The 27,993-nt window shown below is 55.0% G+C and overlaps 1 protein-coding gene across 2 annotated transcripts; it reads right to left on the reverse strand.

Annotated features, from left to right (window-relative positions):
- Window positions 1–26,935, reverse strand: MIGA2 (mitoguardin 2). 2 transcript variants are annotated; one of them, XM_016133791.2, is made up of 16 exons: window positions 26,809–26,935; window positions 24,042–24,281; window positions 23,039–23,249; window positions 21,221–21,333; window positions 15,313–15,430; window positions 14,782–14,918; window positions 10,307–10,424; window positions 8,989–9,089; window positions 8,281–8,396; window positions 7,239–7,311; window positions 6,959–7,045; window positions 4,593–4,691; window positions 4,146–4,280; window positions 3,335–3,388; window positions 2,429–2,545; window positions 1,890–2,096 (listed from the first exon to the last, which is right to left on the reverse strand). In XM_016133791.2, the coding sequence occupies exons 2-16, from the start codon at window positions 24,135–24,137 to the stop codon at window positions 1,890–1,892; spliced, it is 1,782 nt and encodes a 593-aa protein (XP_015989277.1). In that variant the 5' UTR covers window positions 24,138–24,281; window positions 26,809–26,935. The 2 variants fall into 2 exon arrangements, with proteins under 2 accessions (XP_015989278.1, XP_015989277.1); XM_016133792.2 differs by lacking the exon at window positions 26,809–26,935 and having other exon boundaries at window positions 1–2,096.
- Window positions 26,936–27,993: the final 1,058 nt, after the last annotated feature.

The raw sequence follows: 27,993 nt of genomic DNA on the forward strand, positions 1-27,993 counted from the left end.
TGGAAGGAAATTCTTTAAATCATTTATTTGACTTGAAGTCGATGCACACACGCTCTACCATCAAAAGTTAGAAGCTGCAACAGGTCAAGTGCCCAGAGGCAGTGCATGGATGTGTAAACAAAGACAAAATGAAAATGCCACTTCTGTGTGATTTGGGAGCAAATCAGAGTGGGCTGGGGCCCAGGCCCAAGATTACATTCACAGCGCAGGGTAAGTGCAATGAACTGGAATGTTGGGATGGAGGAGGGCCACCCCAGGTCCTTCCCTTCCAGGAGTCTTCAGGCAGTGCATTGACCTTGACTTCAGAGAGGTGGGTTTCGAGCCAGAACCAAGGTTAGTGCACAGCCATCCTCCAGTCTGGGGAGGAGGCGGGGGGACACCGGGAGCGTGGGCTCACAGATAATGGGCCTTGCCCAGCAGCTTCCTCTCCCATCTCCCCTCTCCCTCCGTCCCCAAATGCGTAAGATCACCCCACCCCTGGGACCCCTTAGTCATTCAAGGGAGAGAGATCTCAGCCTGAGGAGCCAGTCCCCCAAATCTAGAGAATGGAGAACCAGGAGAAGTTTCTTTCTTTCGCAGGCCTCTCAACCTGGACAGGAAGCTCAAAATAAAGTGTTAAGGCAATAAATAAAATATCCCAGCTCAGGTGAAAACACCGTAAGAGAAGTGAGTCTACAGGGCTTATAGCCCTGTGGACATGGGGACAAATGACGTGGGGACAATTACTTATGGCCTCCATCTGCAGGACCAGCGGGAAGGCTGGCTCCACACAGCTGCACGGCTCAAGAACATTTGTGCATCCAGTTAAAGGCCACGTGCTGGGTAGTTCCTTCTCCTGGTGAAGGCTGCGGAGCTGGTCCGGCCACGCACACCCTCTGACCTCCCCAACGTGGTCCCTGGACCCCTCACTCCTGGGGCTGCGGCCAACAGCAGTCCAGATGACAGGCCTGCGGTGACCCCTGGTCAGAGCCTGCAGCTCAGTGCCTAGCACCACCCAGGGAGTCTGGGCTCACAGAGCGGGGTGGGAGGGGGCAGGAGGATCAGCCCCACCCCCTCTCTTTGGTGGTGGCAGAAGTGGGAGGAGAAATGACAGTCGTTGGCAGGGAGAGGGACTGTCAGGGGACAGCGTCCCGGTTTGGTGCTCGGGTTTGTCAACGGCCCAGTCCCTGCACAGATGTGAGTACGAGGAGAGCAGGCCCTCTTCCGTCCCACCTGCTGCTGCCCACCAAGGTGCCCCGGCCCCGCTCTGAGGCCCCCGCCCTCCCTCTCTAGTGCTGCAGACTCTCTAGGGTGGTGGCTGGGGCGGGGGGGGTCGTCAGGACTAGACAGCCAGATGCCTGGATTTTGAGACCGTCCAGCCCAGGTTCCTTCTAGCTTGGGACATTGGTGACCTTCACCACAGAGCCCTGATACCTCCATTTTTCATCTCCACCTTCCCAGCGCTGCTCATCAGTGGCCCTGGGGTGGTGGGAGGTTTTGGGGTCCCATACCCAGGGCATCCCAGCTCGGCCTGTCACAATTCTCCTCACACATCTCTACATTCTCTCTCTCTCTCTCCCCGCCCCCCTGTTCCTCTCCCTCAGGCCCCACTGGCCACCAGCCCAGTCTCTGCTTCTCCTCTAAGGGCAGATAAGTGGGCCCCTAGGGGCTCCATCTCTCTCCGAGGAAGTTTGCCCCCAAGCCTTGGGAATTCCCAGATGATGGGGGGTGGGGGGCAAGGTCAGGGGCAACTGCCCTTAGCCACCATGGCCTGGGCTCTGCTGCTGCTGATGGCCAAAGACGTCGAGGCCCTTCGTTGCCGCCCTCAAGGAGGAAGCAGGCACCTGCTCTCTGCCATCCCCCAGGTGGCCGCGTCCCCGGCAGCCACCCCCCTCAGCCTGCGCCCGCCACTACTGCAGCTGTTCCGGAGGGCCACTGTCTTGGGGCAGCACGCCATTCAGGCTGATGCTGCTGGCCGCCGGTGTCCCCAGGTAGCCGAGCAGGATCTCGCTGCGGCGCCGGGACAGCTGCAGGACGTCGTCCGCCAGAGCGGGCACCGAGGTGTAGCGCACGTTGTCCAGGTCGAACATGTCCCTCAGGTACTGCACGATCTGGTGCTGGGGGGCAGGGAAGGCGTGGGGCCTGGGCCGAGCGCCTGCCCCGCACTGATGGCCTCCAGACCAGCCACCCGCAGCCTTCCCCCTGACCACTGGGACCCCAGCCACGGGTCTTCCATCCTCGGGCTCTGGCCCTCCCGGGGCTTCCTCGGACCCGCTGGGCCAGGCTCCCGGTGGAAAGGGCAGCACAAGCCGTCTCCAAGAGCCCCAGCCGGCCCTTTCTCAGGGAGCAGCCCAGACCCTTGTTCCACTCCCGGGACCTCCCCGGGCTCCAATCCCAGGGGCCGGGGCAGGGCACAGGCGGCGGCAGTGGTCACACACTCCCTGCTTACCTTGAAGAAAGCACAGACTTCAGCGAGCTGGGGCTTGGGGCCAAGGAAGCCGAAGGCCAGGACAGGGCTAACATGCTCCGATACGGAGTAGAAGTGGGAGATGAAGCCGTCGGGCACCTGTGGGGGCAGCAGGGCTGAGGCTGGGCCCCCGGGAATGCCCTGGGGCCAGTGTAAGAGCCAGGCTTTAGAGGGAGGCCTGGCCGGTTCACATTTGTGCTAGGCCTCCGGGGGCAAGTGACTAGGGAAGGCCCTGTTTTCACCCCTGCAGAACGGGGTAACGGGGTAACGGGGCCGCTGTGAGGCTGCGCTAGGAGGGTTGCGGTGGGCTCAGCACAGGAAGTATCTGGAGTGTGTGGCGGTGGGAGCTGGCGTCAGCTGGACAGCAGAGCCTGGCTCGCAACGGGAAGGATGGATCGCAGCGCAGCTAAGTGCAGCCGGCACTGCCCGGAGCGCGGATCACTGCAGCCCAATGGCGGAGGAAGGCCGCTCTGGCTGCTCCCAGGGGCACCCTGCCCTCACCCAGGCGCCTCTACCAAGCCAGCTGCCACGCCTTTGCGTCTGCCCTTCCTCCCCCCAAGAATGCCCTTTCCTGTCTTCTAATTCCTTTGATATTTCCTGATGGCTTACTCTGTGCTGGGATCTGCAGGGGGAGATGAAGGTTCTCCTGGTCAAGGGAGAGGTACTGGCAGGACAGGTGACCAATGCTGTGACAGGGGCCAAAAGGTGCAGCTGGGCCTGAGGTCTCAGCAAGGCCTCCCTGCACCAGCCCCGTCCCTCCACTGACCCCTGACTTGTCCTGCCCCCAGACCAGAGGCCAGCACGTCCCAAATGAAGGGGCCGCTGAGTTGGGCACCATACCTAGAGTGCCCGAATGGCACTCCCCAGGGGCCCATTCAGGTCACTCACCATCAGCAACCTCCTCTTGGCTTTGAGAACCGACCAGCAAGCAGTGGCCAGGGCCTAAATCAAAGATGAGACCCAGTGGGTGCCCGAATAACAGGCTGGGCAGCCCCTGCCCATGCCCTAGCCCGGGACCAAGCCCTTCCCCCCGGGTCACCCCGCCCTCGGGAGGAACACGAGGCTTGGTGCCTGAGCTCTGCAGTTTCTCTCCCCGCGACTAGAATCAGACACCCCTAAACCTGAATCCTGACACTTACTCCTGTGGGCCCCTGGACTAGCCACCGAACATCTCTGGGCCTCAGCTTCCTGCTCCGTGGATGGCCACGGGCCAGCGCGCCACCTCACTCGGTGGTCGTGGGATCCACGGCGACCACCTGGACACTGCCCAGCCCCCTCCCCGCCACCCCCTGCCACCGGGCACAGCCGCCTGAGCGGCATGCCTGCCCCGCGGGGCCCCGGGCTCTACGCTCTCCTGTCTCTCTTCTTTTTCTATATCTTAACTTGATTTCATAGGATGTGTTAAAATTTAATAGAACTGATGATAGGTCAGAACGAGAAGCAGCAACACCACAGCACGGAAGGAAAACGCACAGCGCACTGGCCCCGAAGGGGTCCCGAGAGCAGTGGGGACCCCTCCCGGGCAGAGGCCGCTCTGCCCGGCCCTGCGGAGGGGAGGGAGGACTGCCCGCAGGGTGCCTGCTGCCTCGCGGGTGGGGAGCCCCGCCTCGGTCGGTGCCCAAGGCCAGGGAGGGAGAGCATGGGGTCCGGGCCACGCGTGGGGTCATCAGTGGGTGCTGGGAGTGCGGCAGCCACCCACCGTCTCCTTGAAGCTGTCCGACAGCCAGCGGTTCCTCAGGACGGCAAGCACTGAGGCCGGCGGGCTCTCCAGGTCCTCGAAGGCATCCATGAGGATGAAGTCCAGCACGATGTCGAAGAAGCTCATGCACACCACCTGCGAGAGGCAGCTGCTCTGAGCCCGGGCTGCGCGAGCCGCAGGACCACTGTCCAGATGGGAAGACTGGGGCCGGAGGGGGCAAGCGCATGTGGGGGCCTGGCCGGAACATAGCAGGCACATCTCCGCTCTGCAGTGGGGTGCGGCTGGGGCTGTCTCCCTCACAGCCTGGGCCTGGGGATGGGCAGGGACTGGGGGGATTACAGCAGTGATGGAGGCATCCACCTCAGACCCGCGGAATCGAGGCAGAGCTCGGCACAGACACCCACTCCCTGCTCAAGGATCTCAGGTGTTCAGCACAGACCAACTCACCCCACGGCCCTCCAGCTCCAGCCGCGTAGTGGCCCAGGTCTCCGGCCGCAGGGCATAGCTCAGCATCTCCTCATAGCTCTCCAGGAAGCCTTTGGGGCTCTGTGGGGAGAAGTACAGCCTCTTCTGGTCATGGGAGAGGCCCCGAGACCAAGATAGACTAGATCCACAGGGACAGGTGGCCCATGGATGCGGGACATGCCAAGGCAGGGCCTATCCCTGAGCAGAAGCCATAGAGACCAGGGCGTTTCCAGGACAGATCCAACACCAGGCACCCAACAATGTCTCAGACCGGCTCATTCCTGAGCAGCCGTTGCTTCCAAGAGACGCACACATGCTACACGTGAGCTCACTTTGGAATAATGGGTGAGGACAGGAGGTTGAGTCAGGCAGCAAAGACCCAAATCTCCGTGACCTCGAGCCTCACTGGTGAAATAGGAGAAGCTACAGCCCTGCTCTCATCGGGCTTTTCTGGGGGAGTCAATGAGCTCATGCACATAATACAGTGAGCCCAGTGCTTGGATCCCAGCAATACATTAGGTATAAGGCGGCTGCTGCTGCTGCTACTGCTGGTACCAAGACTGTCAGCACACAGGGCGAACTCTTCACTCTGGGACTGTGACATCTGTAGGTGCGGACGGGCATTTGTGGACACGGAAAGCTGGTACGTGCCGGGAACTGTTTAATATAGATCAACTCGCTGAATTCACACGATCCTAGGAGGGACATTCCAACATTATGCGCTCTTAATGGATAAGAACGCTAAGGTTTCGGAAGATCGATGAGGTGCCCAAGAGGCGGGCAGGGCGACCTGTCGCAGAACAGCACGGACAGGTCGATGCCGTTTACACAGGACCACAGGGGCAGGAGGCAGTGGACGAACGTCTGCCAGCATGCGGACATGGTGGGGCTGGGCTCGCTGAGCAAGGAGGCCAAGGCAACCCGCAAGCAGGGTGCGGGTGACGGGGCCCCTCCGGGTGGGGTGGGCACAAGGACTTGGGCGCCAGGGGACGAGTCAGGTGAAACCCTCCTAGGGAAGGAGCTGGCTGGCGGGGACTCAGAAGATGGGTGACCAAGGCGGAGGGGGAGGGAGGGAAGCTTCCAGACACTGGTGTAAGTTGCACTTCCTAACCTGAGTGCCAGGTACACAGCGGTCCACCTTTTCATCCACGAAACCCTATGGACACACTTTTGCAGACTCTTATATCTTATCGCGAAGTGGCTAACGACAAAGAATTACTATGTGGACGAACCAGCACACGCGAGGGCCCGATCGGGGAGCAAGGGTGGGTACACCAGAAGCCCAGAGCCCGTCAGTCGGGACGGGGCAAAGTGCGCAAAGTGGCAGGCCACCGAACCTTTTCGCTGAGGGCAGCGGGAGCGTGGGAGGGTTTCCAGCAGTTGGGTGACGAGGTCAGAGGTGAGTTTTAGAACCATCACTCTGCATGTGAGGAGAAAGGCCTGAGCAGGGAGAGGCATGTTCAAGAGCCTTCCTCAAACCCATCAAAGAAACGAAACACAAGTGGCCAACAGACATGGAAATTTAAGCGACCTCGTTAACGATCAAAGAAACATCAAGCGTGGATAAAGCAAAGATGAAAAAGATTGCTAATCTCTGGTATTGGCCAGGATGTAAGGAGACACATGCTTATACTGTTGGTGGAGACTTAAGTTATTAAGAAGGCAAACTGGCAAGATCTGCCAGCCTTTTTAATACTGAGCCCAGGACTGCCACATCTGGGGCTTTGCCCCAGAGTAAACCTCACAGGCACCTAGAGAGACCCATACTCTTATGGGTCAGAACTGTGTGACCATGAAGAACCAGACACAAGGCAAACGCCCGTCCATAGGAGAACTGGACGCAATGGGGTACGACACGATCGTTCAATGTAACTGCATGGACTGACATAGAAATACGGACGAGACACACTCTCACGCAGCGAAATAAGGCTGCGCAGCAGTCCGAGCCTTGGAAATCAAATAACAAGCTCAAGGCTGACAGTCCACGAGACTGAGTGGGACATAGATCAGACTGGGCGGTGGCTCCCTGGCAGGTGGGGTTCAGGGACACCTTCTATGGTTTGTATTTCATAGTGAATTTCGTAAAGCTGTATAATACTGTAATCAGACATGAAAAGTAATGCAGAGCCATATTTTTCAATCAGCACAGGGAGATAATCCAACTCCTTTCCCAGCTTCCCCACGGCCTATGGGATAAAAACTGAAGCTCTCTGGCTTGATTTCAGATTGAGGTGTTTTTTTTTTTTTGACGGAATCAAATACAAGTTAAAAAATAATAATCAACAAAACAAGGTGAGGGGGAAGAAAACCTGAAAAAAAAGCCCCCCCCCACCCCTGCCCCCAGCTACCTTCTCAGCCTTGGTCATGAGGCCCGTCACCATCTGCCGGCCGACCTCCCCAAAGAACAGCTGGTTGCTCCGGTCCTCCAGAAGGCCCTGGAACGCGGAAGGAAGAGGGGTGAGCTGCCGCGCTGGCAGCCCCCCACGCCCATGGCGAGGGCAGGTCAAGGTGCCACGTGGGTGACTCATCGGCACAGCGGGCCGGGTATGGCAGCAGGCGCAGCAGGAGACCTGCCTGACGGCCCCGATCCCCGACTCTACGCTCCCCGTGCCCCTGCGCCACACGCACCTCAAAGGCCTGTCGCACACAGTGCAGCTTGGCCAGAAAGTCTTGGTCACTGTAGCATCCCAGCAGCTCCGTCCTGAGGGGACAAACAGACAGTCAGACCACCTGGGCCCCACCCAGCGATGCCCTGTGGGGGTCTGGGCGGAGCCCTCGAGTGGCCCTGCCTTGGCCTGGCAGGGTGACCTAGGGCAGGTGGCTGGCCCACTCCAGGAGACCCCCTGGTGTCCCCCAAACCAAAGGAAGTAGCTAACTGGAAGCTGAAGACATGTCAGCCTAAATGGCAGTGGGCACACCTGGCAGATCTGGTCACTGGGAGTCAGGTGACCTCAGTCTCTGTTAACCCCCAAATAGTAAAAGACCCTCACTGGCAAGGACCAAAATGGCCAAACTGCTCTAAGCTGGCAGAATGCCAGGTCAGGGGCTACCGCCCGCCCTGCACCACGCTTCTGAGAGCAGATAGAGGCGCCCGGTCTGGCTGCCCTTGATCCGAACGCAGGGCTTTCCACCACTCGTCAGACAACTTTAAATGCACGTCACTTGAATTTGGAGCCATGACCAAAAGCCAAGTTCTGAGTTTCATAGCATATAGAAAAATTAAGATGAGTAAGAAACCTAAATACACCCTGTAAGAGAAAACGGAGGCTAAGAGAACAGGCGAGTATGAAGTGGCAGAACCTGGAGGGAAGCCAGGTCCGTCTGTCCCCAGAGCCTGGCTTCCGGACCGCTGCTGCAAGGGGCTGAATCTGCACACGGGGCTGAGGAGCAGCGCCCGCTGCGTTTCTGTGGCTGGAGCCCCTGAGAGCTTAGAACGAGTGTGAACTCTTATTATTTTATTAATTAACTCGATTACTTTGTCACTCTCAATCCCAGACCTGCCTGCCTGGGTGCTCGGGCCAGCCCGGACCCATTGCCAGCCCACCACGGCCCTCGGCCAGCCCAGCCCAGCTGAGTTCTCACCAAGCGCCACTGGCTTCTCCAGCTTCCTCCGAAGGGGACGGGGCTCACGCCGCCTGCCCCACCCCCCGCCTGCTCCCGGCGCACTCACCTGAGGGTCCGGCAGAGCACCTTCCCCTCCTTCACCAGCTGCAGGGCCTCCTCGTAGGCGGCGGCGGGCCTGGACAGTGAGATCGGGAAGTCGCGCACCTGCAGAGACTCGAGGAGCTGGGAGGGCACGGGGGGTGGGGTGGGGGGTGGAGGGGGCGTGTCAAAGCCTGTATCCACCGTGTCCCAGGGGCTGGAGTGCCTGCCCGGGGGCTAGAGGCCAGTCTCAGGGGGGATGTTGGAGAAAACACTAGCCCAAGAGGTAGGAGGCCTGGGGTCGAGTCCAGATCTGGCCCTCAGTGTCCCCATCTCCAGGGGCCCTTCTTAAAGGGACCATCTACTGGACCTGTGCCCATACCCTCCCGCCCTGGGCCCGGACAGCTGGGACTAACACGTGGCCATGGTGGGAGACTAACGCCAAGCAACAGGCATGCAGCCTGGAGGAGGGCAGGGTCAGCGTGGGCTGGAGCCAGGGGCAGGGACCCCTGCCCTCACCCCCATGGCCTATGACCCCTGGCTTCTCAGGCCTCGCTGTTCAGGCTGGATACGGTATGGAGTCCCTGGGGAGCAGCACTTGGTGACTGCTCAATTCTGCTCCCGTGGGAGGAAATGGCTCCACTTTCCCATGACCCAGTGCTCGCCATGAAGGTCACACAGAAGTCCGGCCTTCGCTCCACCCACCCCTCTGCACCTGCCCGCCACCCCGCATCACCTCAGTGGCAGAGAAGAAGGAATCCTCTGAAGTCAGGCTGTCCTCATCATCTGCCCGTAGACGCAGCGAGCCCTCGGTCAGGGGCAGCATGAGGGTCCGCTCTGGGAAGAACAGGGAGAGAAGGCTGAGCGGCGACCCCCGTGATCACCAAGGGGGACGCATATATGCAGAGCCCACGATATCCGATTCTGGGCAGATGACAGTCACCAGCGCACAGCTCCTGTTTACTGAGTACTTGTGCCTGAAGACCTTGGGCAAATGAACGGCCACCTCCAATCTTATGACATCCTTGGATGTGCGCAGAGTTAGGTGTGCAAACGAGGCTGCTCAGGGGACCTGCCCATGGCCACACCACTGGACCCTGAGGCCTGGTGGTCTCTAAGCTCTACAGAGACAGACTCTGCTGAGCCATGTGGCCCTGGGCAAGTCACTTCCCCTCTCTGACAAGCTGAAACAGCCATTTATACCAAAGGGCTCAAGGGAGTCCATGGGCCACTCACTCTGCGTTCCCATCCCCACCAGCTTAAGGGCTGAGAGGGTCTGTGCCTTCGAGGGCGCCTAGGAACAGCCTGTGGAACATATAAGCAGAGGCCACAGCCCGAGAGCCGCACCAGCCTTCCCTGCCACATGGGGAGGCCAGAGGAAGCAGGATACCTCTACCTCTCAGTGGGGGGGTCACCCCAGCCAGCCCGTGTTGGGCCTGTGTAACCACTGGTAGGGCCAGAGGTCCAGGGAGCTGGACCTTCAAGTCTACTGCTCCCCTCGGGGCTGACGGCACCCAGGGAGGGGTACTAGGGGCCGCTGACGGACTGCACAGGGCCTGGCACCTGGTGGGCACTAGGGTAGCACCAGCTGTCTGGCTAACTTCATTCCCCCGGTGACGTCATACCCCTTTACCTGGGTAGGGCAGGGTCACAGCGAGACTTGTGTTCTCGGCCCTATGGCCCATTCTGGGCTAATCTCTATGTGAGCCGTCCTTTCTGCCCACCCAGTGCCCTCAGGAGAGGGCTCAACCGCTCAACCCACAGGCCTGGGACAGTCATCAGGGAGATGTCGACGCACAAGCCCAAGGAGATGGGGCTCCCGGGCCTCACGCCAGCTCTGCTCCTGCCCGTCACATGTAAGGAAACGCCTCTGTCCCTCCAGGGACCTTGGTTCCCCCATCTGTGCAATACGACTCTGGACCGGAAGAGGTCTGAGGGCCCTGGGGACCCTGGCTTGCCTGATGCATAGAGGGGGTCACGCCCCAGTTCTCTCGCTGCCTCCCTGCTTCTGCCCTGGCCCCGCCCCGCCACCGCCTGCAGGGGGCCCAGCTCACCGAGGTCCAGCAGCATGCTGTCGGATGGGAAGGTGGACCCAAACTCCTCCTGCAGGTGGTAGGCCCGGTGCAGCAGAGACTCCAGCTTCTCTGCAAACTCTCTTCGCTGTGACTCTGACTGTGGTTAAAACGTCACCATCAATCGAGGCCCTCCAAGCTCCGCATGCCGATGGCCTCTTCCCTCACTAATGATGGTGGGTATCGGTCCCTGGAGCAGGGGAGCAGGCTCTGGGGCCCGGCAGCGAGAGCAGAGATCTAGCCCTGAGTTGCCCAACACAGGAGCCACTAGCCTCATGTGGCCAGTGTGGCCCTGAAATGTAGCCGGTCGCAACTGAGCGGGGTGGGAAATTAAATACACAGTGGATTTCAAACACTAAGTGCCAAATGAATTAATCAATTAAAGATCTCAGTGACTGTTCATGTTGATTGATCACACTTTGGATATACTAGATTACATAAAATATATTATTAAAATCAATTTATCTGTTTCCGTTTACTTTTTCATGTGGCTTCTAAAAACTTTTAAATGAGATACAGAGCGGCACTGCTCTAGACCCAAGGTGACCTGGCTTCAGACCTTGGCCCTACCAGATCCAAACTGCGTGACCTTAGCAAATAACTTCCCATTCTGAGTCTCAGTTTCCTTATCTGTCAACTGAGATAAGAGCGCCTACTTCCTGGGATCTTTGGGAAAACATGAACGAGGTAGAGTACTCGAAGTGCTTCACACAAGACCGGCCCGTGCTGACGACCAGTCGGTGTTAGCTATCGTAATGACCATTGTACTTGTTACGATCACTGGAATAAGAGCAGTTAGGAGCCCAGAAAGAGCTGGGTTCAAACCCCACCGCCACTCTTAACTGTGTGTGCTTGGGTAGGCGCTACGCCCAGACGCAGCAGCCTATGACCTGTGACCTCCTCGCTGCCCTCAGCCTCCGGGCCAGGGCGTGGGGAAGAAGGGGACGCTGCTCCTTTGCCCCCAGGAGCTTCTGGACCGAGGGCCCAGGCACAAGCAGCCCAACTCCGTTTTCCACCGAGGCTGCCAGATCCTGCACTAGCAGGTAATCAGAGCCCGCGGAAGGGCTGAGTCGGCCCTGAGGCCACTGCGGAGAAACAGCCAGAAAAGCTCGGAGGGGTACGGTAACGATGGAAACGACTATCTTTCACTGAGCGCTTGCCCGGGACCAGGCACCTGGCAGTTTAGCCTCCCGGCAGGTATTACTCTAACCCCATCTCACAGAGAAAACTCAAGAAGGTTAAGTGGCCCGGCCCACCCAGGTAGCACCTGGAAGAGCTAGGATTTGGTCCCAGGCCCATGGGACCCCAGACTCACTGGCCACTTTGCTCAGTTCTCCCACAGGGCCAGACTCCGCTCCACGTGGCCAGCAGAGTCTTGTAGCTTTGGCAGAGATCTGCCAGCTCTGTCTCTGTGGAGTGACCTTGGATTAGGGAACAATTTCTTAGATACGGCACCAAAAGCACAAAGGACAAAAGGAAGAATAGATATACTGGACTTCAAAATTAAAAAATTTTGTGCTTTAATGAACACACTCGAGAAAATGAGAAGACAACCCAAAGAATGGGAGAAAAATATTCACAAATAATATCTCTGATAAGGGACTTGTATCGAGACTATCTAAAGAACCCTTACGACTCGAGAATAAAAGACAAACAACCAATTTAAAAATAAAACAAAGGGAGAGCATTTAAGATTTCGCTCCCTGGCATATATTGTCGGTTTGGCTCAAATAAACTTTTATAAATTTTTTTTTTTAAAGGAAAAGATATAAATAGAAATTTCTCCAAATATACGATTGGCCAATAAGCATGTGAGAAGATGCTCAGCATCACGAGCCATCGGGGAAAGGCAAATCGAAACCACAATGAGATAGCGCTTCACACCTGCCAGGATGGCTGGAATCAAAAAGTCAGATAATAACAAGCGTTGGCAAAGATGTGGAGAATTAGAACCCTCGTATACCATTGGTGGGGATGTAAAACGGGGCAGCTGCTGGGGAGAAGGGCCCAGCAGTTCCTCAAAATGTTAAGACATTCTGACACATGACATAGCCATTCCACTCCTGAGTACAAACCCAAGGAGTTAAAAACAAGTCCATGCAAAAACTTATGCGCAAGTGTCCACAGCAGCATTATTCATAAAAGCCAGAAAGGAGAAACAAATGTCCATCAACCGATGAATGGATAAGTAAAAGATGGCCCAACCGTACAACAGAATGTTACCCAGCAAAACACAGAAGCAGTGAGCCACGTTGCCACAAGGATGAACCTTGAAAACACTATGTTACGTGAAAAAAGTCAGTCACGAAAGGCCATATATTACACGATTCCATTTGCAGAAATGTCCAGAATAGGCAGATCTAAAGAAACAGAAAGTAGATCAGTGGCCGCCGCCGGCTGGGGGCGGGGCATGGAGGGGTAGGAGGGGAGGCGTGACTACTAAGAGCCGGGGATTTCTTTTGGGGATGAAGGAAATGCTCTAGAAGTCATTGTGATTGTGTCATATAGTCACACGACTCTGAACATACCAAAAGCCACTGAATCTGTTCAGTTCCAATTGGTGAATTTTATCGTATGAGAATTATATTTCGATATACTTGTTAAAAAAATGTTTAGCATAGAAAAATGCCTGGAAGGACACCAAATGGTTCTGTCCGGATGAAGGGTTCTGGATGTCGACTGAGCGGCTGCTATGGGCCAGGGTCACATGGCTGGCACTGGCGTCCCGCTGAGGCTACCAGCGCTTAGGGAGGTCGAGAGTCTCAGCCCACGGCACATGGCATGAGTCGTCCGATCAGAGCCTGGGCTGTTTTTTCCCCATTCTTTTCTATTTCTGTAGTCTTCGCTGTTTTATAAGGAATAGTTACTTGTTTTCGCAATAAAAAAAAAAAAAAAGCAATGAAAGTTCTATAATTTTAAGATGTAGAATTAACAATATATACAATTTGGGAAATAAAGCGCCTCCCTGCACCTCCCTGCCTTAACACACCCCGTCCGCCCACCTGCGGCGCTCACCTGATGCAGCGCCCCCAGGAAACTGAAGGGTCGCTTGTACCATGGGCATTTCCCAACCTTTGTGTCCTATGACTAGGTGGTCATGCCTGTGTGACAGGCCTCCGGAGCAGGTAAGAGGTACATACGCCCTTGACTTGTTACCAGCTGTGCCTGGAGCATCCCCGTTCTGAGACTGCAAACTCTGTTTCCCAGACTCCAGGCCAATGGAGGCGCAGGCGGAGGGAAGAAGCAGGCGGGGAAGTGGGCAGAGAACTCTCCCCTCCTCGCCCGGCCTCCCGCCACATCCCTGTCCCTCCGCCAGCCCTGAGGCCCCTCAGCTCCTCCCTCGCTGTGCAACCAATTCCTTGAATTAAGCACCTTTTTCAACACATGAAGTTGGCCCCAGTTCCGACTGGTTCACCAGATATTGTCAGACAGCTCCCCGAAGCGACGCCTCCCCTCCCCCGCTTGACCACACTTCAGCAGAGGACTGGAGCTCATTGGGTGTTTTTTTTTTTTTTAATGCAGAAAAGCATAAAGAATAAAACAGAAACAGCCCTCGGTGCCACCACTTATACAAACTGTGCCCATAAGCACATGCTCAAAATCAGAAAAGTCAAACAGTAAAGAAGGGACTACAGAGCACGGAAAAGTACAAGAAAAGCCTTTTTCCACCTTTCTCCGCAGCCCTCTCCTCACAGATCGCTGTTAGCAATTTGCTGTGCATCTGTCAGAGGAGAGTAAGAAACCACACGTACCAGTGGTTACCAAGAGGCACACAGATGCACGATGTGTGTCTTTTTAAATTGTAACACGGGTCATACTATACAGAGTCTACAACTTGTTTCTTTCACTTAAGAACATAGCGTGGGGATAGCAGCCTATCGGCCCACATGGCTTCCCTTGGCCTTTTAAAGGCTGCACGGCGTTCCGGACTCCCAACGAGGGGCGTTTAGATAGTTCCCAGTTTTTCCTGTTTTTAACTGTTACAGAATAATGCTTCAGTGAACATCCATCCTGGCTCGTACACTTGGTGTGCTTTTCACAAAAATGTTTTATTTTAGCTTTCTTACTTTCTCTTTCCTGATATTGAAAGAAAAAAAAAATGTTCACTGCAGAAAGCTCGGATGGTGCCCCCAAAAATGTACAAAGAAAAGACGAGACAAAGGCCGTGTGAGCCTTTCGACTATGAACATAGGCTCTTTCCCTCCAGTCCTGCAGGAATCAGGTCGGGATCAAGGCGTGGATGTCACTGTGGTTTAATGCGTCATTACCAAAGGCCAGGCATGTGCTAAGCCCGCTGCGTGAGTGTTTTACTTAGCTGGACTGACGTTCTTGTCAAGAGGCATACTTCCACCCAAGGGCACGAGTGCCTGGCTGGCAGAAGGCAGGGCTGCCAAGCTGCCTCCCAAACTCCAGCCACCCACCAGCCCGCTCCATGGCCGGGGGTAGGGAACCCTTACCTCAGACAGTGCCTCTGAAGCAGTCTCGGGGTTCCGGAGGCCGTCCCCTGGTGTGGGGGTGCTGCCGCTGTCCCCCCTCTGCCCCACACTCAGCGCCTGCTCCCACTTCTGCAGAGCCTCCTCGAACAGCTCCATCCCTGAGCATGGGCGGGAGAGAAGGGAGTCAGGTCCCCAGTGGAGGGAGAGCAGCTGGGCCTCACACAGCATCCCTCAAGAAAAGGCTCAGAAGAGCAAGGAGACAAGAAGGCCCCGAAGGACAAGGATGGGCAGGACCGTGGCGGCTGGGTCCTGATCATTTTTTCCAGGATTCTCAGTTTACAGGCCTTCACTCAGACCAGAATGGTTCCTACAGATGATCCCTTGTCCAGAAATGGCTGGGAACCATTGAATGAGGGTGTGGGGTAGGGCAGAGGGAGGGGGTTGCAAAGGAGCACCTGGAAGAGTGTTCTGGTCCCAGTATGGGCTCTCGGAGGGCCATTCCCTGTTGCCCCACCCTGCCCCAAGACAGCATGAGGCGGTCGCCAGGTGTACCTTGCACATAGAGGCTCTCGGCGTTGCCATCGCTGGTGGTCACGGACTCCTCCATCCCTCTGGCATCCCATGGTCCCGAGCATGCAGCCATGGGGCTGGACGAGTTCGCCGCCACCATCTGAGTGCCAGGCAGCACAAAGACCCAAGGGCACGGGGTGAAGCTTTCCCAGACCCCCTGCTGTGCCCGAGCCTCCCCTGCTGTCTGAACACGTGCCACACCCCCTCTGCAGGCACCGCCCCTGAGGCCAGCCCCTGACTGCAGCAGCCAAGCCCTCAGCACAGCCCAGTCCAGCAACTACGAGAGCCTGACAGCGCCTTACAGAAACTGTGAGAAATACCAAGGCCAAGGCCCAGCCCGGGATCCTGCAGCCTGCTACGGAGCCCACCCTGGCCCCTTCCTCACAGATCACTCCGGGGCACCGCTCCCAGTCAGATGAGGAAGTGTTAGGGGCGCCACAACCTAAACGGGCCCTTAAGGGTTAAGGATAAAACGTGCTGGGCTTAGGCCTCACAAGAACAGAAGATAAAGAAGACAAACAGCAGCCCTTGACACCAACATTCCAGAGACTGGCCGACCACAGACATCCTGTTTGATAACTCTGAGAGCTTCTTTTATCTTTGCTTATCAGCACATGACCAGTACCCCCTTTCATCTTCTTTCCTTCCACTGCCCCTTCCCCACAGCACCAGCTGAAGACCAATCATATTGCAACAGGTACCCTTTGCCTGCCCTCCTTTGTTCTTGCCATATAAATATGTTTGTTATCCGAAAATAAAATTGAGGCTTGATCAGAATACTGTCTTGCCTCCACTCTTTTCTCTCGTCCGTGTCACCCCTCTTTAGGTTGGGTTCTCCTCGGTTCTCCCACTAAATAGCCGGTCCCGCGGGCGGGACAGGTGGCGCCCAACGTGGGGCCCGAGTGCAGAACCCTTACCCAGGCGGACTACGAAATAACAGAGGCTGCAGCTCATTAAGGAGAAGTTTTTCAGAGAAGAAGTTTTCAGGGAAGACTGCCTTTCACCGCTCATGGAAGGTCCTCGTCTTCGGCTCACCGGAGATCGCCGTCTTCGGTGAGTGTTCATCCGCCTTAGTTTAGTTTCGGCACGGACTGCTAGGGTCATAAGTAACAAATTTTAAACGGAGAAAGTAACAAATTTTAAACGGAGAAAAGAGTTGAGCATAAACTCCCTCTGTCTTCTCTTGGTCCTCTTGTCTTTTCCTTTTTTTTTTCAAAGGCTTGGTCCTCTTGTCTTTTCCTTTTTTTCAAAGGATTTGGGACTTTTCTCTCTAGCCCGCTTCTCGGCACAAGCCGTCCACCCCTGAGGTTAGAGGCTGCTTTTTCTGAGTTGGGAGAATACAGTGTGTCAGTCGACTTTAAGGCAGAAGTCGTCCACTCAGAGGGCATCCCGGTCGTAGACCTCTCCCTCCGCCCTGGAGAGAGCTGTAGGTCTGCGATTCGCCTCTTGAGAAGCCGTGTTGGCGGATTGTACCAACCGACTGCCCACGTCGAGACCTCTGATATAATCCCTCCTCTGCCGCCTCTGTAAAAGAGCCTTGTCTATGCCCAAAGGCACAGCCGGCGGGACGTCCGTAGGCAACGCACCCCAGGGGGTCCGTGTTAGCGGATTGTACTAACCGGCTGCCCACGCGGGAGAGAAGTTAAGTTCCCTTCTCCTCCTTTTTGCCTTGATACCTATGTTCACTTCCTCAGTTCCTATCCCTCTTTCTTTTTAGATAAATAAAACGAAAAGATGGGACAAACCTTGTCCAGAGAAGCAATTCATAAAAGACTTAAAACGCTCATTCAAGGAACGAGGAATCCGAGTAAAAAAAGAAGGATTTAGTCAAATTTTTTCTCTTCATTGATGAAGTCTGTCCCTGGTTCATAGTAAATGGCCCCGAAAGGCTCCCGCCCTCAAAAGGGCCCCAAGCTCTCTAAAGAAGCGGTCTTTAGAGAATCTCTAAAAGAATAGAGAATCTTTAGAGAATCTTTAAAAGAATCTCTTAGGGAAAGAGGAGTTAGAGTTAAGAAAAAGGATCTTCTTAAGTTTTTTCTTTTTATAGACAAGGTTTGCCCTTAGTTCATTGTTAATGGACCTGAAATTCACCCTAAAAAATGGCAAAAAGTAGGTCGTGACTTAAACGATAAGCTCCACAGGGAGGGGCCCGATGCGGTCCCTGCCACTTCCGCGGAGGCTAAACAGAGAAGGTTCCCTTCTGCACTCCTCGCCCAGACCACTAGCGCTGCGCTTGGGGCCTGGAGGGCACTCCCTATTTCAGGGGCTGCGACTACTCCTCTTACAAAAATCACTCAGGGACCACAAGAAGATTATAGCGAATTTGTCAGTAGGCTCCTAGAGGCGGCGGAAAGAACCCTCGGGGGCGAAGCCTCTAATGACAGGCTCGTTAAACAATTGGCCTACGAAAATGCCAATGCCTCTTGCCGCGCGGTGCTGCGCGGAAAGACGCGAGATAAAACCCTTGATGAAATGTTGCGCATGTGCCCTGACGTTGATCCCTTCACCTCTAAAATGTCCCAAGCCATGCATCTGGCCATAGACCCCCTTGCCTCCAAGGTATCTCAGGCTGTTAATCTCGCGGCGGGAGTCAGCCTTAAAACTCTTTGGAAAGGACCCTGACACTATAACCCTCCCGTATAATACAGCTCAGGTACAATGGCTAATTCAAAACGATGATGACTGGGCGATTAGTTGCACTTCCTTCCAAGGAACAATTGATAATCATTATCCTGCTGATAGATTAATTCAGTTCTTACAGAAAACCCCCATTGTTTTTCCCCGGAGAACCAAAGCCACTCCCATTGCGGGAGCCACGCTAGTGTTTTCTGACGGCTCCTCTTCAGGCATAGCAGCCTTTAGTATTAATGGACAGGTTACCCGTATACAGACAGCCTTTCAATCTGCACAGCTTGTTGAACTAACAGCTATAATTACAGTCTTTGAACTCCTAAGCGAGGTTCCTTTCAATCTTTATACTGACAGCGCCTATGTAGCTGTCTCTGTACCCCTACTTGAAACGGTCCCCTACATACGTCCCTCCACAAATGCTTCCCCCTTGTTTTCCAAATTACAAAAACTAATCATTAATCGCAATGCTCCGTTTTTTATTGGACACATTCGCGCTCATTCAGGCTTACCTGGGCCTCTCACAGAGGGAAATAATATAGTAGACCAGGCCACCCAATTGATTGCTGCCGCCCAGGAAGACACCCCCTTTGTTGCTGCACAACGAGCTCACGCTCTACATCACCTCAACGCACATACCCTTCGCCTAAAATTTTCCATAACCAGAGAACAGGCCCGCCAGATTGTCCGTCAATGCAAGGGTTGTCTGACACTTTTACCTGAACCTCACCTGGGAGTAAACCCCCGGGGAATAGTTCCTGGAGAACTCTGGCAAATGGATGTTACTCATCACCCTTCCTTTGGAAAACTTAAATATATCCATGTCTCTATAGACACCTATAGTGGATTCATTTATGCCACCCCCCAAACCGGGGAGGCCACCAAACATGTTATTCAACATGTCATAGCTCTTTTGGCCGTCATCCCCCAGCCAAAAGTTTTTAAAACTGATAATGGGCCAGGCTACACTAGCGCCTCCTTCCGACAATTCTGCGCGCAGCTCGGAATAAAATACATCACGGGTATTCCCTATAACCCCCAAGGACAGGGCATTGTTGAGAGAGCTCATCAAACGCTAAAAAATATGCTCTTTAAAATACAGTCCGGAAATACTGCCCTTTATAACACAAGAGCCAGCCCTAAAACCCTAATAAATCATGCCCTATTTGTCCTCAACTTCCTAACCTTAGACGCCTGCGGCAAAACAGCTGCTGATCGTCTCTGGCACCCGGCCACCGCTTCTGATTATACACAAGCACTTTGGAAAGATCCCCTCACCAATAAATGGCAGGGCCCTGACCCTGTCCTTATCTGGGGAAAGGGACACGCTTGCATCTATGATAATCAGGCTCAAAACGCCCGGTGGTTACCTGACCGGCTACTAAAACTTTATAATCCGTCCAGGGATCCACAGCCCTGAGACCTCGCTTCCCCTCTGTTCTCTTACAGATAACCGCCTCGTCCTCCGGAGATGCATTGCAGAGGATAGTCTCCAGCCCCTCTCCTCCTCACGGGAATTTTGCTCTTCCTCCTGTTTCTCGTCCTCCTCTGCACTGACTCTAATATTCCCCTTACCCACAGATTAGGATTGCTGTTCTTTACACTTTTCTTCTTAGGAGCGTGTACTCTTTGCACCTGCATATAATAATGTACCTACTCCTGCTTTGCGGACTTTTTGCCTCCGTCCATACTCATCAAATATTTAATTACACATGGCAAATCATTAACGAGGCGGGCGATGTTGCCCTTTCTACGTCCTCTTTGGCGGCCACCACACCTTGGAATTCACTCACCCCAGACCTTTGTCGCCTAGCTGCAGGAGCATCCCCAGACTGGGGACTCCCAGACACTTACCTCCCCCTCTCCCTACGGGGACGACATAAGGGACAGAGAAATGTCTACCTTCACCTTTGATAGACCAAGGGAAGGTATGGGCATCGAGATGGGTGCAGATGCAAAGCTACTGCAAGGGAAGACCCACTAGAGGGTCCCCTCTGTCCTTCCCTGAGAACATACCTGGTTTGCATAGAGGTTGGTATCCAAATCACAATCTAAAACCGGCTCTGCCTCTCCTCCCCAAAAGATACCAAGAGCCAACAATAGATGGGCGTATATAGCCCACGGGAGGAACCAGGTCAATGTTCCCCCACTCGGTTAAGGCCCGCCTTTCTAAAAACAGAAAGGGAGGAGATGTTAGGGGCGCCACAACCTAAACGGGCCCTTAAGGGTTAAGGATAAAACGTGCTGGGCTTAGGCCTCACAAGAACAGAAGATAAAGAAGACAAACAGCAGCCCTTGACACCAACATTCCAGAGACTGGCCGACCACAGACATCCTGTTTGATAACTCTGAGAGCTTCTTTTATCTTTGCTTATCAGCACATGACCAGTACCCCCCTTTCATCTTCTTTCCTTCCACTGCCCCTTCCCCACAGCACCAGCTGAAGACCAATCATATTGCAACAGGTACCCTTTGCCTGCCCTCCTTTGTTCTTGCCATATAAATATGTTTGTTATCCGAAAATAAAATTTGAGGCTTGATCAGAACACTGTCTTGCCTCCACTCTTTTCTCTCGTCCGTGTCACCCCTCTTTAGGTTGGGTTCTCCTCGGTTCTCCCACTAAATAGCCGGTCCCGCGGGCGGGACAAGGAAGGCCGAAGGAGTGCCTGGGACATGTGGGCCAGCCAGGCCCATTGTTGCCCACACCTCCCACATGAGTGGCCACCTGCCCTGCCAGGCTGGGGACTCCTCCAGGGTAAGAGCCACCTCTTGTTCACCCCTGGGTCCCCAGGGCAGGCCTGGCTCAGAGCTGGGGCTTGGCACTGGCTGAGTGAATTAGTAACTAGATGAGTCAATGAGCCAAAAGCCATTTCTCAAGAGAAAATAAACTCCTCATTGTCCTACTTAGCTTTGTATCCTAAGCACCCAGCAGAGTCCCTGCCCAAAGTCTGATGAAAGAATGAATGAATGAACTTGCACAGATAAATATCTCCCCCAAGAGGCCACAAGTTGCTCTTCTGCACCTATCTGCCTTTCTCTCACCGATGCCTGGCACCCAGTGAGTGATCAATGACTCCTCTGAGAGCACATGGATGGATGATGAGTGAATGAATGAAAGACTGAATGAAATCTCTACTCCCATCTTCCTCCCAATAACTAAGCCTGCTGAGGGCAGAGACAAGACCCAGCTCGGTGGCCAGGAACTGAGCCTTCAGGCCGCGGCAGGCTCCCTGGCACCCCTCCCCTCCTGCCCTGTCCTCACCGAGGCCAAGCTGTGGGAGGAGCCCGAGTGCTTGCTGGGCTCGATGGAGGAGATGCCGCTGAGGGTGTCGTTGCTCTTGCTACTAGGGCTCTGGACCCTCCGGCTGGAGTAGCCTGTGGGGACCAGAAGGATGGGTCATGCGGCCTTCCCACCAGCCTCTGTTCCCTCTCTGAGCGCCCTCCCCCTCCTCCACATCTGGAGCCTGTCCTGACCTCCTAAGTCCGAGTGACCGCAGAGCACCCTGAGCGCACACCCTCAGCGGGCCAGTGCCGGGCTCCATCCATCATCCTGCTCACGAGAGACGGTGACCATCTGCCAGCACGGGGCCTGGCCCGAGGGAGGGGCCCAGACCAGCCGACAACTGAGCGTGAGAGCCGGCTCCTTTCCTGCCCCCTTCCTCTCCCTCCCCTGCGCTGCTACTCGAGCGATCGATTCGCAATTCTCCTTCCAAAAGAGGATTTGAGGCAACGACTTCTAAAAATATACCAAAGATTTTTTTTTTTTTTTTGAAGTGAGAAAAGTAGGGAAGGGAAAGTCAGGGGAAACCAGAGCGGGTGGTGGTACAGGGCGGGCAGCGGGTCGGTGCCGGGGCGGCTCCAGGTCTCCCAGGGACCGACGCGGAGCGGAGAGCCCCCTGATCGGCATTGCTCAGGTCCTGTTCTAGACTAGTCTAAAGACGTTTTTGCAACTGTAAAGATAAAACTCCCCTTCACGACGATAATTCACAATGAAAATTCCTTTTCACTAAGCCAGTTAGAAAATGTTGAAAAAGTTGAAAACCACGCGATATCACTTGTGTGTGGGATACAAACCTAAAAGCAACAAATCGGACAGAGACTCATGAACTTGGACAACAGTGATTACAAGAAGGTGGGGGAGGGGGAGGTAGATGGAGTCAAAGGGGTCAAATTTGTGGTGACAGCAAGAAATCTAACTATGGGTGGTGAACAAACAATGCAATACACACACACACACACACACACACACACACACGCCTTACGCTAAATTGTACTGGATTTCGTTAACCAATGTCACCATAATAAAAAATAACAATCAATCAATCAATCAATAGCAAAAAAATAAAGTGGAAGAAAAAAAAAGAAAGAAAATTTATTTTCACACAAGGAGACTTCAGGTACCCGAAACAGGTTCCTCCCCAGATGGGAGCCTATGAGAACTCCTTGCCTGGAAAAGAGGTCTAAAGCGCATTCAGGCCGGCAAACGCCAGGTTGCTGGGTTACGAGATTAACAGAGGCCACAGAGGTTTTAAAAGCCACACCAGCAGACACAAAAACAGCTCAGCGGCTGCCAGGGCCTGGGGGTGAGGAGAGAGGGGCTGACTGCAAAGGTACCTGGGGGATTCAGAGAAGAAGAGAACAGTTCTTGATTATGGTGGTGATTACATCGCTGTATGTGTTTGTCAAAACTCGTAGAATTATATGCTAAAAAGGTGACTTTTACCTGGCCAAACGTGTACATAAAGTAATACCTAATTTTTTTAAAAAAAGAAGGGGATGGAGGAGTAACACCTGGCTCAGGAACCATACGGGCCTTCTTGCTCCCAAGCCTGAGGACTTCCCTCCCACCAGCCTCCTCTGGACCCAGATGCTCCCAAAGGGTCCTCACATAATGAGAACAACTGCCACCTACTGGACAAATGTGTCCAGCCACATCACCCACCAAATCCTTACTCAGGGAAGGAAGTTCTACTCTCAACCTGGGAACGGAATGTCCTACGAGCCCAAAATCCCACAGCTAACAGGGGCCCAGCTGGGACTTGACACCAGGTCAGGCCCTTCCCCAACGCCTCAGGCCTACCTTTCTTCATCGAAGGGACCTTCCTGGCCATGAGGATGGGGAGGGGCACTGTGCCCAGATGCTCGCCTCCCATCTCGGGGCCAACCTGCTTCTTCCTCCGCCGTCGCCTCTTCAGCTGGTGGGCAGCCAGGGCCAAGGCCACAGTCCCCAGGGCCGTGGCAAAGAGGACCTTCCGCAGGCCTGGTGTCAACCGCAGCTGGGAGAATGCAGACTGCAGGCAAAGAGGGAGGCAGCCAGTTACGTCTCCCCGAAAGAGCCCTGAGGCAGGCGGAGCTGCCGGGGGGAGCACTAGGAAAAGGGGACACATCAGACGAGGTGGACGTTCGTTGGCCAGGAACGATGTTGAGGCAGCCACCTCCGGAGGGGGCGACATGGCCAGCCCCTCTGAAATGTGGGGGACTGGGGACGGCAAAATGGCAATGCCAAGGAGATCGCAGCGGGAGTCCAGCAGGTGTCCCTAACGCTGTCGGTCGTGATTCTAACGGCTGCAGTGACTGAGTGCCTCTATGCCAGGCGCTGCACTAGGACTTTACCTGCATTACCTGTCTGAATGCCCATCCTTTCTCAGGTGAGGAATCTGAGGCTCACACTGGTTAAGACACATGCTCAAGGTGGAAGAGAGACAGAAATCAAACCCAGGTCTGCCAGCTCTACTTCTTAGTAACTCCTCGAAGATGATGACATTCCCTCCACCGACTGTCCCATCTGTACATGTCCCTGCTCCACCCTCACCCTCCACCCTTGGTGGGGCGGCATCCCCCATGGCAGAGCTTTAGGAAGTGTCAAGAGGCCTGGTTGGCACAGACACCAGCGGTGGGCAAGTGAAGACCGGGCTTGAGGCCCCAGACTCCTAACCCAGTCCCCTTCTTACTCTGCTCAAAGAGGAGACACCGGATGCCTGGGGCAGCAGTAATGGAAGCCCAGCTTTCCAGATGCCGAGTGGCTAAACGTTTCAGGGATCAGAGTGGTTAAAGGGCAGGACCACGATGCTCCCAATCTTTACCTGGCCAAACGTTGTGTACAGGAACACAGGGATCTCGGCCACTGTCATGGCTAGGGCCTGGATCATGGACATGCCCTCAGTCCTCCGGAAGGCCATGGCAGGACCAGCACACCAGGCAAGGGCCCTCGGGGCCAAGTGCTTCCAAGGAGAACGTCTTCAACTGGTTGCTGGCTGGGTCCCGGGCACCGTCCACGTCCCAGAAAGACAGGGATGCACATACCAGAGGGTCCCTCCGCAGAGCTGAGAGACGGATGACCAAGTCAGACAAAAGGATGTGTGTACATGAGCACAGAGAAATGCACAAGAGTGCCCCGGGGGATGAGGTGGGAGTAAAGCCAACATTGGGAATGCCAGGTCTGGAACCCGGCCATGGCCTTCTGCACCCAGCAGCAGGAAGGCGGCCAAATGCCCCACAGACCCTCTGCCCACCATGAGCCCTGGGAACAGAAGGCAGTGTCTATGACACAGTGACTCAAGAGTGAACCCAGGGCCTGGGAGAGACGGATAGGGCACTCTCAAACTTCATGGCTCGTTTGCTGAACAAAAATCTCAGGCCTCTAAAGGCTCAGGCCTCTGACTGAGAATCATTACATCTTTTCGCTTCCCACAAAGCCAAGAATGTTTTACTTCCTGTGGACTGTGTTATAAAAACAACTGGATATTTCCTTAAATAATAGCCACGACACTTTTGTGTATGTTTTGAGCTGAGTTCTTCACATGCTGTTTCACTGAATGATGACAATTCTATGAAGTAGTTCTCTACCTCCTCCACCCCTTGCCAATTTCCAGTGAGGAAACTGAGGCTCGGAGAGGCTGTCAGAAGTCCAAAGTTACACAGCTGGTATGAGGCAGAGTCAGCACTTGGACCAAGACTGTGCTCGATACAACGCTTTTGCCAAATTTGACATGGAGCAGGAAGTGGAAAACGCCAAAAAAAACCCCACAGATTGCAAAGGCAACTTTCCCGTGGGGCCTTCTGAGACCCCCAGGGGACCCCACTGCCCATTCCAAAGCCAACAAATAAGTGGCTTAAACACAGATAGCCCAGTCCCCAAGATCCCACAGGGTGCTCCCCAATCGCCATCACCAAGGCCAAGGATGCCTTCAAGGTCTTCTGGGAGTTCAAGCAGAAGGAACACGCAGGCCAGGACAGACCCTCTCTACCTGGGATGGTGGCCAAAGTCACTGAACCAACATAAGAAACAGCATATCCCCAGCGAGTGAGAAGGAAGGCTGATGCTATCGGCCCAGCTCTAGGGCTGGGCTGTGGTGTGTGTGAGGCGGGCCGGCAGCAAAATATTCTAGGGCTAAGGAAACTGTCACATTGTCGGGGGTGGGAGACATCCTGCCAGGAGGCTGCACAGGGAGCTATGTGAATGCCAGTGGTCAAGGCCAGGGTTAATAGCATAAGCCACCCACCCCTCTCAGCTCCTTCAGCAGCTATTTCCCGAGCACTGACTACAGGCCAGGCTTGGGACAGGCTTTCCACAGAGGGCTTTGAGTCTAGTCACTCAGAGAACCTCCCAGGACGACCACTGTATATGATGGGGAAACCGAGACTCTGAGAAGTAAGTGACCTGACTGAGGTGGGATGTGACCTCAGCTCTGCAGGATCTCGAGGCTATGGTGTCTCCCCTGAGCTGCCTGCTACAACAACTGCCACCTCGCCCTCCACGACACATCTGAAGGACTTCTGGGTCTCCAAGTAAGAGCCCACACAGAATTATAAAGATGAACCCGAACACATGCTCCAGGAGTGAGACAGGTCTGAGAGACCTGGCATTTGTCTGCAGAAAAGTCAAGAGCCGCCTCTGCTGCCCCAACCAAGAGGAAGAGCAGCAGATACAAGGTGACTAACACCTGTCCCACAAGCCTGCTTCGCTCCAGATATGGATCCAGATAGAGCCCAACCACATCCTGTCCAACCCCTGGCACCACCTGGGAAAAAGCCTCCATCTATTCTCTATGATGACGAGCCCACGACAGTGTCCCCACTCGGTGGACACTTCTGATGCCATCTCCACTTGGGCAATCACCTCTTTTGTCTATAACCTTGGGTAAGAACCTACTCATTCCGCCTCCACCATAGCACTTAAAGTGCCCTCAGCCTGGATGCCCACACTTTCCACCTGGGCACCTTCTTTCTTGCCCTAGACGATCTCATTAATGACTTTGGCGTTAGCAATCTCCCTTTCCGCCTTGACCTCAGCAACGACCCCGGCCCGGGCAGTCCTGCGGCCACCCTCAGTTCACCCCACTCTGGCACCTCAGCGGTCTGACCGCGCGGGCACCGGGCACTACCGCACTGGACCTCAGCAATAATACCCCGTCCTGGAACGTGCTCATCCCATCCCGGACATTTCCCTGAGCAGCCCAAGCCGGGCCGTCTCTCCTCTTGCCCCGACCCCCAGAATACCCTCGAGGGTCACCCAGGTGCCCAGTGGCGCCGCCTTCGGCTGGCGCACCTACTCCTTCCATCCCGGGAACTTTCCCAGCCCGGGTCAGCATCCCTGCTCGGATCCCCACGACGTTCCAGGCCCAGGCCACCTCCTCACTGACCAGGTCCCTTTCGTTCCACCTCTCGCGCCGCCCACGGCCAGGTACCTGCTCATTCCGAGCCGGGCCCTTCTAGTCCAGCTGAGCCCGGACACCTGCGCCCCTACCCAGTGCCCCGCGCAGGCCCAGCGCCCTCCCGCTGCAAGCCTCAGTTCCAGGCCCCGCCGCGCCGCGCGACCGCCCGGCGGGCTCAGCCGCGGCAGCCACTCACCCGGGATCCCATCGCCGCGGAAGGGCAGCGTCTCCTTCCCCGGCGTCCGCGCAACCAACCTTAGGCAGGGGCGGGGGGAGGCGTGGCCTCACGCAGGGCCAACCCCTCTCTTAGCTAAGGAGCGTTGCTGAATCGTTGCGCGCCGCTCTGGCCTCCCGTAAATGAGGCGTGTCACGTGACCAATTTAGGCTCCCTCAGCCCCCTCTGACCCGCCCCCTAAGTGCGGTTGAGGCACGGAAGTGATCTTTTCTTCTTTCCTACGATTGGCCAGAGGGATTAGATTGACACGGGAGGCTGATTGAGCGGGGCGGGGCCGCTCTTGCAGAGACTGGGGAGGAGCGATCAAGTTTTGAACCGGCTTTGTTAAAGCTGCGGTTATCTGATCCCACGTGTTTGGCTCCCCCTACCGGTGCCATTTCTCACGCGCACAAGTCCTTCCCGCCCTTCAAGCACCCATAGTTAAACACCACCGCTTCTAACTCCCACAGCATTCTCTTCAAACACTTGCCACGTTCCAACTTCTGGAGTTGTTTGCAAAAGCGCCGCGCCTCTACCAGGGATGTCTCCCTGATAGTTGGAGTCAAGTGATGAAATTCTGACTGTCCAACTTGCTTTGCACTAAACAGTGGGTTTGGAATCAGGCCGACCTGAGTCGGGATCACGTTCTGCCACTTCAGGTCTCGGTTTACTCAGCTTACCCCTCTGTAAAAACGGGATTGGAATTCCTGCCTTGCCAGAGTCACAGGGCTTTGATGGGGCTTGGAAAGGTACAGTGTGGCAGCCCTTTTATAACTGCGAAGAGCCGGGCACATCTAAGTTTTTAAAATATAAGTATCGGTAAGGTTACATTCTTTCATTCATTCGACAACTAATATTTCTGTGCGCCAGCCTTTTGGCCAGACATGGGAGCATAGTGGTGGACAAGATACGTGTAATTACAATACTTAAATACAATCTCGTGTGATAGTGCTCTACTGGAGGAAACTCAGGAATGTGGGAATACCAAGAGGACACTTGGGCTCACGTGGGGAGGTGAGAGACTCGCAAAAGAAAGCAACATCCAAAGGAAGAACTGAAGAATGAGCAGAAATTAGCTGGACAGAGAGGAGAGGAAGGAGTTGCAGGTACACCATGGGCTGTGACCTAGAGGCAAGAAAGAACCTGGCAGCTTTGACTCAAGGTGGC

Source organism: Rousettus aegyptiacus, unplaced genomic scaffold, assembly GCF_014176215.1.
Source record: "Rousettus aegyptiacus isolate mRouAeg1 unplaced genomic scaffold, mRouAeg1.p scaffold_m13_p_3, whole genome shotgun sequence".
NCBI lineage: Eukaryota > Metazoa > Chordata > Mammalia > Chiroptera > Pteropodidae > Rousettus > Rousettus aegyptiacus.